This window comes from Nesoenas mayeri, assembly GCF_963082525.1.
Source record: "Nesoenas mayeri genome assembly, chromosome: 16".
NCBI classification, from domain to species: domain Eukaryota; kingdom Metazoa; phylum Chordata; class Aves; order Columbiformes; family Columbidae; genus Nesoenas; species Nesoenas mayeri.
In genome coordinates, this window is record NC_137562.1 from 11,606,776 (window position 1) to 11,621,886 (window position 15,111).

Consider the following 15,111-nt stretch of genomic DNA (forward strand, 5'->3'; position numbering starts at 1 on the left):
AAATTATTTTCATTACAAGGAATATTTTTTATTGAGCTGCTCTTAGAATGTATCCACTTTCTACGTCTGGTTTTGGTGGGCTTTTTTTTAAAGAATGTCTGTCTTTAACTGCTGCACTTTTTTCCTGAGATGAATCATTTTGACTTCCTTCCTGAATTTTGGCACATGAAGGAGATTATTGTTTCAAGCCTTTTGGCTCTGTCTCTTGAGTTTTCTGTCATGGATTTGCAAAGCACCTTTCACAGGCGGAGCATATCTGGACTCTGAAAAAGTACAACCATTTTCAGAACTGTTCAGCACCTTCCTGAAGCCACTTTGGCTTCTTCCATCGGGGGCATTTTTCTTGTCATTTCCTCGCTGTGTGTTTTCTTAGAGACACTTTGCACAGAATCACATTGATGACTTTCTTGTGCCTTTTGCATGTTGGAAAGAATAACGGGCCTCACTGCTACTCATGCTTTGAAAACTGAGATCCTCAATAAACCATATGGGAGGAGTAATGGCTTCACATTTCTAAATGTGTCCAACATCCTTCTAGTCTTACCCCAAAGCACGTCCGTGGGCAGAGGGGTGTGCAGGTGCTTTGAGCTTTTTCTCATGTACTGCATCAGTATAAAGCTTGCATAGAAACACTATGTATTCCTCTTCCAAGGCACTCAGTTCTGTAAGGCTCAGCCTGCTAGCATCTCCTCCGACTGGTTTTCCAAGTGCCACGGTGATCCTCAGCGAGTAATTCTGCATTTCTAGGCTCAGAAATGTATGCCAAGCATGGCTGAAGCAATACAAATTGCATACGCCTCTGACTCAGAAATTAGCTTGGTGTATTTGAAACAGCAGGATTGCCCAGGAGCCTTGGTTCTTGATACAACCTGGCAGCCATGGAATCGTGAATATTTAGCAGGAATTACAAGGTGTGAGCACATAGCGATTACACAATGCAAAATGCACAAATTCATGGGCTTGTCACAATCGTGTAGGCTGGTCCGAGATACTTCTGGAATACGATGACCCATGTAGCTGCAAAGGTGCCACGTTATCTGTGTTACCCCCCAGTGATTAGGGCCACACTTCAAATTGGTGTGTGAGAACCCAAATCCACCACCTGCCCATACAGACCAGGCACCTGCACCTGAAGCTGCTGAGTGAAGTGTCACAGACACACTCCCCCTAATCCGGTCACACACCTGCTGCACAGCATTCAGTGACTTCGGAAGAAATAGATATTTTGCTTCTTTTTAAATAGGAAGACAAGAGTATCCCCTGAGGTGATCCCTTTTGCTGAATCTGAAAGGTGTCGGAACAATTATATGATGGCCCGTGGTTCATCTGGCCCATTAGCTGATGCCAAAAGAATTTATAAAGATACACTGACATGAAACCCTTACCAGGATTTCATCCTTTTACCTTTGTTGTTCTACACACACATTCCCTGGTGATCTCCAAAAGCTGATGATTCCTTTCTTTTCTGAAGAAAGGAATATTAATGGGGGTACAAGGACAGGAAACCCAGAGAGAACAGGAGCAAATACCCTCAGTTCCCAGGACTTCAGCCTAAGAATGAGGCTGAAGGCGTTAGAGCTGCTTAGCCAGGCTGCCGCTTGTTTCTTTGCTCCTCAGTTTGGTTTTGGTTTTTGTTTTTTAAACAAAATAGTAAGCTCAAAACCATGGAGCGAATCAGAACTCAAAGCACTGTAGACAATAGACCTTTGTTTTGTTTTGTTAAAATGCAGCTGTGATAAGGGAGCCAGATGGGGGCAGCAGTTGGGAGAAGGTGCGGGTCAGTTTGGACCAAGACATGACAGCTGTCAGTCATGTCGCTTCCTGGGCTGCTGGAGGTTACAGATGCTATAGTGATAAGTTTTGTGCAGGTTCTCAGCCAGGGCTATTCACTTACAAGCCTTTGTTTTGGACTAAATTTTAAAAAAAAGCAAAAATGAGAGAACAGAGCGCCATTCCCTGTCGCGGAGCCCTGTTCCTCTGCCGCGGTAATGAAAAAGCACCAGGACTTTGCTCCGAGGAAAAGCAATCTGCGAGAGCAATAACAGGCAATTGCTGTGACAGGCAGAGGCTCGATTGATGTTCAAGACCGTGTGGAAACGAAGCAGGAGCTGAATGTCACCACCCCGACCGATCCCGATCAGCCCTGCAGTGATTACTGGCTGTCATTAGTTGCTTTCACTCTCACTGATTGGAGCCTAATGAGACTTTTTCTGCTCTAGTTCCTTCTAAAAGGGGAGACCATGGTGCTGCGTTGCCATAAACCAGGCGCTGGCCTGATGTTCACTGCCCAAGGCACTTTCCATACTTAAGAAAATAAGAGCAAAACTCTGTTTTCTCACTGCAGGACTTCAGGCTTTGCTCTCAGCAGGTGTGGGGTGACACAAGCACCCAAGGGACAAGGCTAGAAGGTGAGCCACCTCAGAGATACTATAGGGAGTAAATGTCTGTTCTGGGACACCTTGTAATTTACTCCTGAGCAGCTCTGTAGCAAAGTGCTATCGCTGATGCACGGGCTCGGCTGCACTGGACAACAGAGTGAATGGTTTGTGCTGTATCTTGCACTAAATACTTCTGTGTACATGATACAACCCCAGTCAGCATCCTTCTTGGGCTTTGCCCTGTACCTGCATATTTAGCCAAGCAAATTTTTAGTCTTTAAAATATCTGGGGTTTAGAGACAAATGTGTCTTTAGGCACCTCAGCCCTGAAAATCTGTATCTGTGCTTAAAAGCTGAGCTCGTAATTATCAAAGGTGTCCTAGTTTCAGCTGGGCTAAAGGCAATTTTCGTCCTGGTAGCTTGTATAGGGTTGTGTTTTGGATTTAGGGTGAGAAGGATGTCAATAACACACCGCTGGTTTGGTTGTTGCCAAGCTGTGTTTGCACCAAGTCAAGGGCTTTTCAGCCAGAAGGCTGGAGATGCACAAGAAGCTGGGAGGGGGCACAGTCAGCACAGCTGACCCAAACTGGCCAAAGGGATATTCCACACCATATGACGTCATGCTTGGTGTATATTTTTGGGGAAGAAGAATGAAGGGGGACATTCAGAGTGACAGCGTTTGTCTCCCCGAGTCACCGTTACATGTTGTGAACAGGGACAGATTTCATATCCCTACAGGGTTTCCCAGAGCACAATCTCAGTGATAAACCAGAGAGGTTTCAGACCAAGCTGCTTCTAATACTGAATCTAAGGTTTTAAGCAATAGTGAAAAACCAATAGAACATGTATTCTCAGGTAAAATGCATTCATGAGAAACAAATTTCCTATTTTTTCCCCTCAGGCCGATTTCCAAATGTCATATTTACTATCATTGTCTTTTACTCTCCATTTTACAAGCTCTGAAGGATTAAACAGAGAGAAAACAGTCTGCTTTAAATGCCTCACAGTGACAGAAAGAACACCACGCATGCCATAAATAATTCAGGTGAGCAATTGCTTTGTCAGAACACAGATGCCGATCGCTGCGGCGAGGGAGAGCACAGGCTGTGACTGCGGCTCTGCCTGCCCGCAGCAGTTGCTGTTGCTAAAGCAGATTATTTCTATTATTTCTCTTTCTGTGGGACTTTGACGCTGAAGAGCTTCAATGAGCAAAGTCTCGACCTCCTTGGGATCTCACAGGAGGATTTTTCCTTTGTTTCTTCTGTGCGATGATCTACTATCAGCTCCTTTTTTGCTTTACCCCTCTCTAGCATCTGACCCCTTTCTTCTCTCCTGGACTCCGCCGATTTCAATCTCGACCATTTGCAGAGACATTTCTGTGGCCTGGAGCCCATAGGTTGTGAATCTCTGCATCAGTGGACACAGCACCTCCCATTCCCACCTTCTGAGAAACAACCGCTAAGAAATGAAGGAGATATAGTCTTGCTAAAAAGCTCTTCACACCACAGATTAATGATAACTTAGAAAGTATTTCTTTAACAACAACATCCATCCCCCTACTTTCATTGCCTCCTGTCTTAGCCCTTTCCTGCCAGCATCTCATCTCTCCCGCGACCTAAATCCTTTTTAGCTCCGGGAGAGTTATCCAAATAAAGCTACTTTGCAATCAGAACAGAGCGTAACCAGGTTTGCGGGTGCCGTATAACGCTGCAGGCACTTCTTGCCATAGAACCAAGCATTCCGCTGGTTAAGTGCTGTTTCACGCACGCTCTTTGCATCCCAAGGCCATGCCGCTCCACTGCAGCCTCCTGGAACACTCTTCTATTTTTACTCACCACAACTAATTTCTTTCCATTCCATGCCCTTGGAGCCAATCGCTACAGAACAGCAACAGGGAAGATTCTTGGCCACAAGCAAAATAAATAACCCCAAACCAAACCCAAACAAACAAACAAACAATCCCGACAACAACCAACAAACACACAGAAGAATAAAACACAACAAATCCTCAAGGAAACAAACACAAAACCAAACAAAATCCCTAGAAAACAAAATAAAACAAAAGATCGCCCAGGCACAACTTTTTCTCATCCAAATCAAGACAATAAACAAAATTAAAAAATATTCTTAAAAACCTCAAACCTCTATCACTCCCGTTCTTCCAAAACCGAACCGGGCAGGGCAGGCAATGGCAAAGCTGGAGCGCGGTGCCCAGTGCTGGGCAGAGCTGTGATCCAGAACAACAATACCAAGCACACATTAAATCTGTGTCGCTTCCATCACCTGCGAACCACAGAGGGCAGATCCCTATCAGTTGCACCACCCTGATGGGTTTGGCTGCAACACTTCACACATTTGGATAAAGCTAACAGGCTTTGTGGGCTTAGCATCATCTTTATTTTCCATTATTTTGCCCATCTTTCTGCACCAGAGTCAACTATTTTGAGCCACAACCTATTTAAGCTGAATTTTCCCCAGCACTGAGTCACAATCTGTTAAGGCCGTGGCCGGCACAGTCACATCGCACATAACCTCCCGCACCGCTCTGCTCAGGGAAAGCTCCGCGGAACGGCAGAGGATTCGGGAAGAGATTTCAGCAGAGCGCTGACATTTACATTGAAGATATGCCTATTTATTGCTCTGACATCAACCGCGCATCGCACAGATTAAATGCATTGAATTGCGTAACTGAGGGAATACATGACCCAAAGCTGCAAAACGAGCCGAGACTGGATACGGAAAAAAGGCTTCAGAGAGATGAGATGAAAAATAACTATCCGAATTTACATTGTTCCACACTTTGTTTTTCTTTGGCCTTACAGTACAGCTGCACATCTACCACTGGATACATGGTCAGGAAAAGCACGACTGAGAAAGGGTATTTTTCTGAGTATTTCTTTCCCTTTATATGCAACTCTCCTCCAACACCGGTAAAGCCCTTCAGCTACTTATTTTCTGTGCCATACTACAGTTCCAAAGCTTTACAGAGAAGTTGTTCAGCTTGCTACAAGGCTTATTCCACTGCTTGTGTTTTGTGATGGACAGAGGATAGTTAAAGAAAAAACAACAAAATAAATATTTCTAAATGTTACTACATAACTGCCTGAAATTTCAGGGATTGCACTCGGTTCCAATAGTCATTTCCACTTTTGCTGTCTCAACTTGTAGACTCTACGTTCTCATTGTGTATTTTGTTTAAGCACTAAGGTACCCTCCCCACATTCTAATTAATTAATAATTTCCCCCAAAGTACCTGGGCGAAACTACTTTTTAAATAAAATGAAGTGCTTGCTCCCCAGAAATGGACAAAGCAAACTCTACTAGACCAAGTGTCACCGTCATGTCACCTGTTCCTTCCTTCCATGCGTTCAAACACGCTGGGTGTAGTTCCGCTTCGATAAATTAAGGATATGCCTTTTTCCAGGTAAACACGATTACAGTGACAGAACAACTCCTTTTAACAACAGTTAATTATGAATTCAGAGTCACAACAGCCTTTTTTTTTGCTAGTAATAATTCCTTTCATCTTAAGCTTTGGCAAAATACTTAAAAGAGGGGAAGACAGAATCAAGAGAAAGCGAGTATCTAGCAAAGGGAAAGAGTATTTATGACTAATCTGCGCTCCAGGACGTCAGATGAAGCTTGGAAAAGAAATAATCCCAGGGAACAGGTTTCTGAGGGCACAGAGATAAACACAGGCTGATCAAAGGGAAAAGGCTGGAAAAGGCCGATTGCAGAGGAGCTGCAGGGACCTGCTTTAAGCTGTGCTGGTAAAAACAGGTATTACTTCACTACAAAATGCAACCATAGACTTGTGTTCACAAAGAAAGCCTGATTTTCCGAAACATTTATATATCACAGCAGGCCCTTTAGTTTTTCCATTAAAGTGCGACATAGGGCACAACTGGGTGTTTCGCACTTTGTCATAAAAGTGGGGGTTTTCTTCACAGCTGCTCCACAACCTAAGTTTTAGTACACACAAATAAATTGGCAAACCCAGAATAACATCAAGCACCAGTGAAGCATTCACTGAATCGTTGGTTTGAACAAAGACTCTGAGGAAGAATCAAATCCCAGTGTCAGATGTTTAGTCTGAACGGTTCAAATAGTTCTTACGAAAGACCTAAACTTTCCTGTTTGCCTGATCTTGCCTCCAGTGATGCCAAGACGGGCAGGTAAGTGAAGAGTGAAATGAACCCTTACCCAGTTTATCTTCCCACCACGTTCTAGCCGAGACTCCCTTCTTGCTGGTTGCAGTGGAGTAAAACGCTTAACGCCCCAAGAACAACCTCAGCCGCACCAGTCAGGCCAAACGCTGCTCCTGTGAAAACCCCGTGATCCAGAGCCCACAAAATAGGCTGAACTTAAGCGCAGGCATTGAAAAATTAGCATATGAATGCTGAAACATGTAACGTGCCAGTAAGATGTTGGAGATAAAAGTTCTCCAAGTCATTCGACAGGCACAGAAGAACAGTTTCTCAGGAATAAGAAGAATACTGCACTGAATTAACTTTAATGTAGGAAAAGAAAGGAAAAAGATCAAGTGTTTCTTGTGATTATAGTTGCTGTCTTTTGGAATCTACTACAAAATGTGAACATTTATCATTTAACGTATTATACTTGAACAAAAACAAAATCAAAACTTAAATTAACAATACCTGTTGACAGCTGAAGGAAAGGATTTGTGCCTGGGCAGAGGACATCAAATTCAGCTACACACAGCACTGTCTCTCTTTGGCTGCAAATCTGTTGCAGGGAGGCTCTATTTTTATTCTAACAATAAGTGTTTTTATGGGAGAGAAGTCAGATAAAGGCGAGAGAAGTCAGATAAAGGCGATGGCAAATACACAAACGGAAAATTTGCAACCTTTGATTTCCAGTTAAGGTATAAGAAAGCAAAGACTCTGAAACGGGAGTCAAAAAGTGCAAAGAAAAGGTATGGAGCACAAGGGAACCTCCTAAGCCAAGAGCTGGCACACGGTCTGTGGGCAAAGAGAACGACACACACGCCAAGATTGCCCAACTCCCAACCAGGATTGCAGCCCACGAGAACTTTTCCACTTATTGCAAGGGATTAGGCTTTCACTTGGCTACAATGAGCATCTGCTCATGTCTGTGTAATCAGCTGCCCAGTGGAAGAGGCACACATTCGGAAATTTGCTTTTGTTTGCTTTGATTTGTTTCGTTTCTTTTTATACCCTGTATTTCTGACAATCTGTGCTATGTTAACCCATTCAAATACTGCAGAACTACCAGGGTCAGTGGGATCACGCAGCTCAGCAGTCACAAAACCACCACGAGGCTGGATAATTTCAGGAAATGAAGAGCAGCAGCAGCATCTTTATGGACATCAGAAAGAGATTCTCAAAGACACAAACACTGAGAAAGTTTTCAAGTGTTTTTCTTTCATTGTTTAAATAAAAGTTTTGAGAATAACCATATCCCACATTATTCCCATAATAAAAAAAAAATTATGACAATGGTTAGAAGTGGACAGAAATACCCATATAGTGATTGCACAAAACATTTCTGAAACGGAAAATAATTTCAGCAAGTCAGTTGGTTTAAATAAATGGCATTTCCTGTTGCAAGACCTTGTCTATACAGCAAAGTTACATAAAGACAACCTAAAATAGAAACTTATATCTAATGAAATTAATCAGAAAACCTTCTGGGTATATAATCCTTTTTCATGGTGAATGTGGCTTGCGGTCTAGCTTAACTGTATTGGGACCAGGCTCACAGTACATCAAAAGAACATCTGCAAATTAATTTGCATTGTTTAAACAAATTTAGTTAAACTCAATATGAGTTAATCAGTGCAAATTTCCCAAAGAATCAGCTTAAAAGGCAATTTGATGCAAAAACAACAGGGGGAGCTTGACAGGAAACACACAACTTCCTGAAACAGCTTCTTTCTGAGAGGCGATTTGTACTTTCTAAGGATGCACAACTCCCACTTGCCACTGAATTTAGTGGAAATCCCAGCAAATCCAGCTTTCCTAGGGACAGACCACGAGCATGGGATTAACAGTGCTGGATTTATTGCAAACGCTACCGCTCTCTTGTTGGGAGAGAGCTGTTGAGACAACAAAAAGAAACGTGCCAAGATCAGACTACGACACGTCCTATCCTGTATTCGGCTCAATATTCACCTTGCAAATGCTGCAGACAGGTCCCATTCGCTTGCAGATCAGCAGACGGTACCCGCAGCCTCGCCCATGGACCGTCCTGGCTGTCCTGCTCACCACTACAACTGCCAAACAGATTCTGTGCAAATGCGACATGGATAAGCCTTTATGAAACAATAAAAAGCTTTTCAAGATAAAAAAACTATGCTAAATGTTTGATTGATATGATGAGTAAACCCATCCCACTTCATACATTCATTATACAATAGTAGTGTTTTATTCAGTAGTGGGTTTTCAGCCACATCAAAAGTGGCCACAGCTTCATGTGCAATTAAAACCAAGTAGTTTATTGATACTGCTGATAAACAAGAATAAATATTGCTTCAAGCGCATGGCTTGGCAGCTCTTATGATAAATAATGTGTTTCACTCATTACCAAGCAGGCTATTTAGGGGAATAGCAGGTTTAGGTAACTTGTTCATGACACCAACATTTCATTGTTCGTCTAGGAGGAACACACCACATAGTGCTCCTTGTTGCAAAGTGTGCAACTCATAAGATTTAAAAAAAAAAATAACCCCCCAATTCTCATATTAGACTTCTTAGCAAAATTGGAAGGGTGGGTTTTTTTGTGTCAGGAATAAAATGGCAAAATATTATTACAGATACTTCACCTAAGGAGAAAGTTAAGGCTTGTTTTCCAAGAGTTTCCTTTTCAAAGGCAGGCATGAATTTAAAGTCATGGTCTGCTTAAGACATCGCATCTCAAATTTCCCTCTTTGTTGCAGAAGGTGCAAACAGCTAGGAAGCATCTGTGGCAAGTTAGTGTATTTAACACTTGATAACGTGATGTTCTAGTTTCACAACAGAGCTATATACTGCTTTAACAAGTACTGATATTTTTGCCACACTTAGCATCTCTGTCATTACAGCTTTCGCGTAAGGCAATACAAATAGGAATATTCAAAAAAAAAATGAGATTTGGATCACCCATGATAGTTTAACATAAATAAAGAAAGAGGGAGAATTAATTTAGGATCAATTAAGCTCTTAAAGAGCAAAGGCCTCTGTCAGCCTTGGACCTGCTCCTTCATTTATTAGTAAGAGAAACAGACCCAAATTCGGATTTCTCTGCTGGGAATGCCAGTCAGCAGCTCCTGAACAAGAGCAGACCTCTTCCAATACCTTTTATTTCTTTTTTTCTCCTGAGGAAGAAGCTCGTTACCACCTGCCAGCCCTCAGCTAGTACAGATTTGGTTTCCTTCAGCCCATCACCTTGCTCCTTACAGTGGAAATACTGTAACCATTCCTACATTCAATTACTCCAGTACTGAAAGCAAAGTCCAAAAATTTTAAAACTTATTTTATCTGCTATAACTGTACTTCTTTGAACTCAAAGGTATACTTGGAAGAGGCAGTCCAGGAGAAAAGGGTTTCAAGTACCAACATCTGTATGTCCCATACCAAGCTGACAGACCTATCAGCACACCGAGAATCTTTTGACTGAAGTCATGGAAATACAGGGCAGTGCAGAGAAACATGAACACCCAGATTATGGTGAGAAAACACAAGGACACAAACAGAACGTTGATCACAACACGCAGCTTGGAGTTCTGGTCTATGGACAAGCCTTCCAGCACAGCCACTTCCTCCATGATCATCAGAGCACAGTATGAGAGCAGAAAACAATGCCCTGAGATATCAAAACCATTCCAGATCCCGTTGTCCTGGTGGCACTCCTGCTTGGTGGCATACAGCCGGCGGGGCTCGCGGAGCTCACCCGACATAGAGCACGCGCCGGTGAGATTCTCGATGTAGATGAAGAGTCCGGTGCAGACGTACCAGATGGCAGTGCCCACCAGCAGCGCGCTCAGACGCCGCAGCACCATCAGAACGCTCTTCGTGGGGCCGTAGAGGAACTTGCTCCCGGCAAACTGGTAGGTGGTGACCGCGATGAAGGGCAGCAGGAGCCAGAACGTCCATGCCCAAGCCAGCTTGACAAAATATCTGCCAGAGGAAAGCCAAAAGAGAAATATGTGCGTGTGAGACTTCACAGCAGCTGAGGTGAGTGGTGGTGCTAGAAGAAGTAGGTTTTCAAGGTCAGTGTTTAGAGCTAAGTCAGACACTTGTGCCCTCCCCTCAAAGCAAAGCAGAGCTAAAACCTTAAACCACTGCCCTCTACTTCTCTCAGGCTCAACACATGAATACTCCCTCAACCAGCTACTGCACCAGTTTCCCAGGCAGCGTTCCCTTAGACCTACAGCCCTTGTTCAGACTGGCAGCTCAGCTTTGCAATCGCTTTTACCCTACAAACCCGCTCAACTCTGCCCTACTCAGAATGCAGCTGCAAAGAACGTATTTTTAGCTTGCCAGCCTGACAACAGTAACCCATCCTCTGACACTCCTCCTCCATCTCAATTATCTTTGCTTCACAACCTCACGCTCTTAATACTGAATAAGGCAGTCAGGAGAAGGGCTGACTCTTTTTCTTAATCAGCCTTTCCTCCGCTATCACCTTATAAAATAAATGAAAAAACACAATCTGTTTGTTTCTTTGCTGTCCCTCCAGTTGCAGAGAGCCTTCCTTGGGCATACACAAACCCTTGCCCAGGATTTTGAGGAGTACCTCCTTTGCTCTTAGTTTTACAGAAGTCGCATCTGTGTGGCAACTACAGTTGCCACCATGGAATAGGAATTGTAAATAAAATCCTCATTTTATTGAGACAGTTAAAAGCAAAAAAGACTGTGAGTATCATTGCTGCCGGCAAACCCACAAACAGGCAACCTGTGGGGAAAAAAATTGCTTCAGGAACTGCCAGTACAGATAATCTTCCTCAATTTAAACAGAGGAAACTGAACTGTATTATGTTTTTACCGCACGGTCCATTTCACTAAGTGTTCCTGCCAACCCTTTGCAATCGCACTAAAAGCGGCTCCTCTCCCACATGCCAACAAATGACAAATTCGAATTAATAAAGTAAAAATTTCCCCAAGTATCACGGGAAACCAGTAATTATAGCTTTACTTTCTGAACCATAGCAGGGGAAGCACGGGCCCAGCTCATCACCATCCTCACGCCCTTCAAAATGTTCAAACGCATTTGTCAAGAGTGACTAAACCAGCTAAATCATTGCCAAAGTACGGGGAAAGGATGGCAGGGGCTCTGCTTTTGCAAGAGCCTCTAAAAGACTCATTTCCTTCAGCCTGCTGTTAGAACAGCTCAGCAACTCGCAGTTTGCTCAAACCTGCGGAATTACCTGGGAGCTGAAAAAGATAAAAACTGTTCTTTTTTTTTTCCCCTTTTCCGGCAAAGACTGAGCAAGAAACTCCTCTTGTTCTGAAATTTCACAGTCGTGTGGACTCTACCGGACCAGGAAAGCGAACAGCCCCCCCGCCCCGCGTACTCCCCGCCAGCCCCGGCTCGCCCCCCGCCCAGCCCTCCGCCCGTCCCGCCGCCCCCGCCTCTCCTCACACGTTGAGCGGGTTGCGCTTGTTCTGCATGGGCGTCTCGGGCACCAGGTCGCCGTCCTTGAGGGCGGACCCGAGGAGCACGATGGCGAGCAGCAGCCAGGGCAGGCGCCGGCGCACCCGCCCGTCGGCCAGCCCGGCCCGCAGCCCGCGGCCGCAGCGCTCCAGCCGCTCCATCGCCGCTGCTGCTGCCGCCTCCTCCTCCCGCCGCCGCTGCCGCCGCCCCGCCCGCTCGGCCGCCGTACTGCGTCACACGGCGCGCGCCCGCCCCGCCCGCTGCCGCCACCGCCACGCTCGGGCGCCCCCTGGTGGCGCCCGCCAGGCTGGGACGCGGTGGGGAGGGAGGGCGGTGTGCGCATGCGTGCCGCGGGAGGGAGGGCGCCCCCTGCAGAGTCCGGTGCGGGTCTGCTGTGTGAGCGGTTCCGTGCCGGTGTGGGATCCACACGGGATCCATACGGGACCCACACGGGATCCGCCCGAGACCCATACACGATCCATAGGGCACCCGCACGGGACCCATACACACTCCACAGGGGACGCACATGTGATCCATACAGGATCCACATAGATTCCATACATGATCCATACGGGATCTGTGTGTTCTGCACCAGGCGACCCCCCGCTGTCTGTCAGGAACGACACGTGTGCTCAGGAGCTCCCAGTTCACACTCTCCCCTGACAACACGAGAACACAGGGTGTGTTTTACACCCATCAGCAGGTGGGTGGTTCCTTCCACAGCAGCAAAGAGATGCCCCAAGGGGCTCATGGCCTATAGCATCCATACCATTGAGGCACAGAATCATAGAATTGTTTAGGTTGGAGAAGACCTTTAAGATCATCAAGTCCAACCATTAACCCAACACTGCCAAATCCACCTCTAACCCATGTCCTGAGAACCTCATCTCTGCGTCTGTTCCAGCCCTGCAGGGCTGGTGACTCCAGCACTGCCCTGGGCAGCCTGTTCCAGTGCCCAACAGCCCTCTCCAGGAATCAAGTTTTTCCCAATATCCAATCTAAACCTCCCCTGGTGCAACTTCAGGCCATTTTCTCTCATGCTATAAATGAGCAGCCGCTACTTCTGAAGTGCCAGCTGCTCTGAAGGAGTGTCCTACCATAATATTCAAGAGAAAATTTGAGAAATTCCTCAGTAGAATGTTTTTACATTTTTTCCATGGTGCTCAAGAGAGGCAGAAGATACGTTTGTGGCTTTTAAGGCTCCTCTGCCTTTTCACTGTCCATGTTTAGCTGAAAGTGGTCCAAGCACTGGCCGTCACCGTGGTATTCGAGACCTGTTTCATCTATTGAACTGCTGCTTCTGTCATTTCAACTTAGTTTTTTTTAAAAATGAAAAAAGCATCAGCAAGCAGAGAAGTGGCTAAATGAACAAAGAGCCTCTATTTATCTCAAAGGCCTCAGTGCTAAAAATGTGAGAGGGGGGAAAAAAAAGCAGACCCTATCTGAGACAGGATGGGAAAGTATTTCTTGCCAGAGCGCATTTCAAAGCTGGTTTGCAGTCATTGTCAGCAAATCTGTGACAACATCTGGGCTGAAAGAGCAGCAGGACACATCAAAGCAGCCCCAGTAGATATGGAGAGTTTCAGCTAAGGAGGTTATCCAGGGTAAATGGCATTTGGAAATTTATTAGATGTTGTTTTTAACGAGAATGCCGTGGCCACGTCTAGCACTTCCAGCTACAGCATTGTACCCCCCGAATTAGAAAAGACAGCCAGCTGCGTTCACTCAAACGAGCGAGGATAAGAGGGGCTGGGAGCAGGTTTTGCAGAGTCCAGCATTGTCTGCCTAAATCCCCCCGTGCCTTTGAAACCTGGCCTCCTTCGCTTCCCAGGTTTGGGGCTCTGATCTCCAGACTGTTTGCAAAGCCCGCGAGCTGGAGGTGGCGAGCGGCCGGGCTGGCTGCTAATGAAGCGTGCTGTGGTGTCTACCGCGCTGCAGGAGCGTTTCGTAAGCTTGGCACCTGTTCCAGATGAATGGAGTTGATGGCATGGGCTAGAAATGTGTCTATCTTCAGCCCAGCTGGAAACGGCGGAGGATTATCTCTGCAAATCGCGGATTCTCGCAAGCACAGTGAGCAAAGCTCAGCTGGGTCCAGGTGTCCTGCAGATTTAGAGTAAATCTCAACTTTCGGGCTGTGTGTTTTCTGCCATATGCATCAGGCAAGGCCAATAGTTCTCCTGAGGGGCCGATTGCTGTTCCTCTCTAAAGAATCAGAAAAGCAGAATTTAGGTCTTTTAAAACTGCAGAAAAAGCTTTTATTCATAAACAGGGAATAAGGTTTGTTCTAGGGGGACTGCAGGAGGTTTCCAAAGAGCTCTCACAGACACCTGATCAAGCTATGACAGGTATAAACCATGCTAAACTGAATTAATTTGTCAGATATAGCAGAGGTGGCTGTCCTTCCCTTTCTTTGTACCTTCTTTCTTAACCTCACCAAATCACTGCCAACTTGAAATCTTCCTGGCCTTCTATTGCCAAATCAAGTTGAAATCTTCCAGGCTGCTTTTTGTTTGGTTTAATTTGAACAAGGCCCCCAACAGATTGTTTTGCTTTCACTGAGAAATCACATTTTCCTCTGAAGTACACAGAGATAGATTCATGAGCAGCTGTAAGAACCACTTTCAGAGATGAAGAGTGGTTGCTGAGCCTTGTCCCTGGATGCCCAGTGACCCAGAGCTTAGGACACTTATTCGGATGGGCAATCTGGGGATCCCAGTCATCTGAGCAGAGATTTGAAGTGAGATTTAACATACCTGGGAAGAGCATCCTTAATCTTGAGCTGTAGCACGTCTGGGGAAAATATCTCCTGGTCATGGAGGTCATGTCATACCAGGTATTCCACTATTAACTGGAGCGAGAAGAATGACACTCTGAGCTAATACTAATAATTGTTTTAAATAATGAAGTTGTTTAGAAAATTAATTTGTCTCATTTTGGTGATTCTCTTAAGCCTCTATTAATCACGTAGCTGTGGAGAAATTCAGACCTCCTTGTGAGTCAGTGACATTTTGCTCAGGCTCATGGGGCTGCACTGTGATCTGGTGTCACTCCCATGCTGAGAAAATGATGCTGAATCCGAACACACTGCAGTTGTGTCACAACCTCACGAGAGCCCCAC

The 15,111-nt window shown here is 45.3% G+C and overlaps 1 protein-coding gene across 2 annotated transcripts; it reads right to left on the bottom strand.

Moving 5' to 3' along the window:
- Nucleotides 1–126: 126 nt before the first annotated feature.
- Nucleotides 127–12,196, bottom strand: FITM2 (fat storage inducing transmembrane protein 2). Of its 2 annotated transcripts, XR_013922919.1 has the most exons (3): nucleotides 11,982–12,196; nucleotides 8,534–10,516; nucleotides 127–263 (listed from the first exon to the last, which is right to left on the bottom strand). XR_013922919.1 is itself a non-coding variant. In XM_080354787.1 (2 exons), exons 1-2 carry the CDS (start codon nucleotides 12,152–12,154, stop codon nucleotides 9,874–9,876), a joined length of 816 nt encoding a protein of 271 aa, XP_080210913.1. In that variant the 5' UTR covers nucleotides 12,155–12,196; the 3' UTR covers nucleotides 7,865–9,873. The 2 variants fall into 2 exon arrangements, 1 of the variants encoding a protein (XP_080210913.1); XM_080354787.1 differs by lacking the exon at nucleotides 127–263 and having other exon boundaries at nucleotides 7,865–10,516.
- Nucleotides 12,197–15,111: the final 2,915 nt, after the last annotated feature.

Coding starts and splice junctions, on each gene's coding strand:
- FITM2 (XM_080354787.1), bottom strand. CDS start 12,154: ATGGAGCGGCTGGAGCGCTGCGGCCGCGGGCTGCGGGCCGGGCTGGCC. Junction 10,517..11,981: donor AAGCGCAACCCGCTCAACGT/GTGAGGAGAGGC, acceptor TTCCTCTGGCAG/ATATTTTGTCAAGCTGGCTT.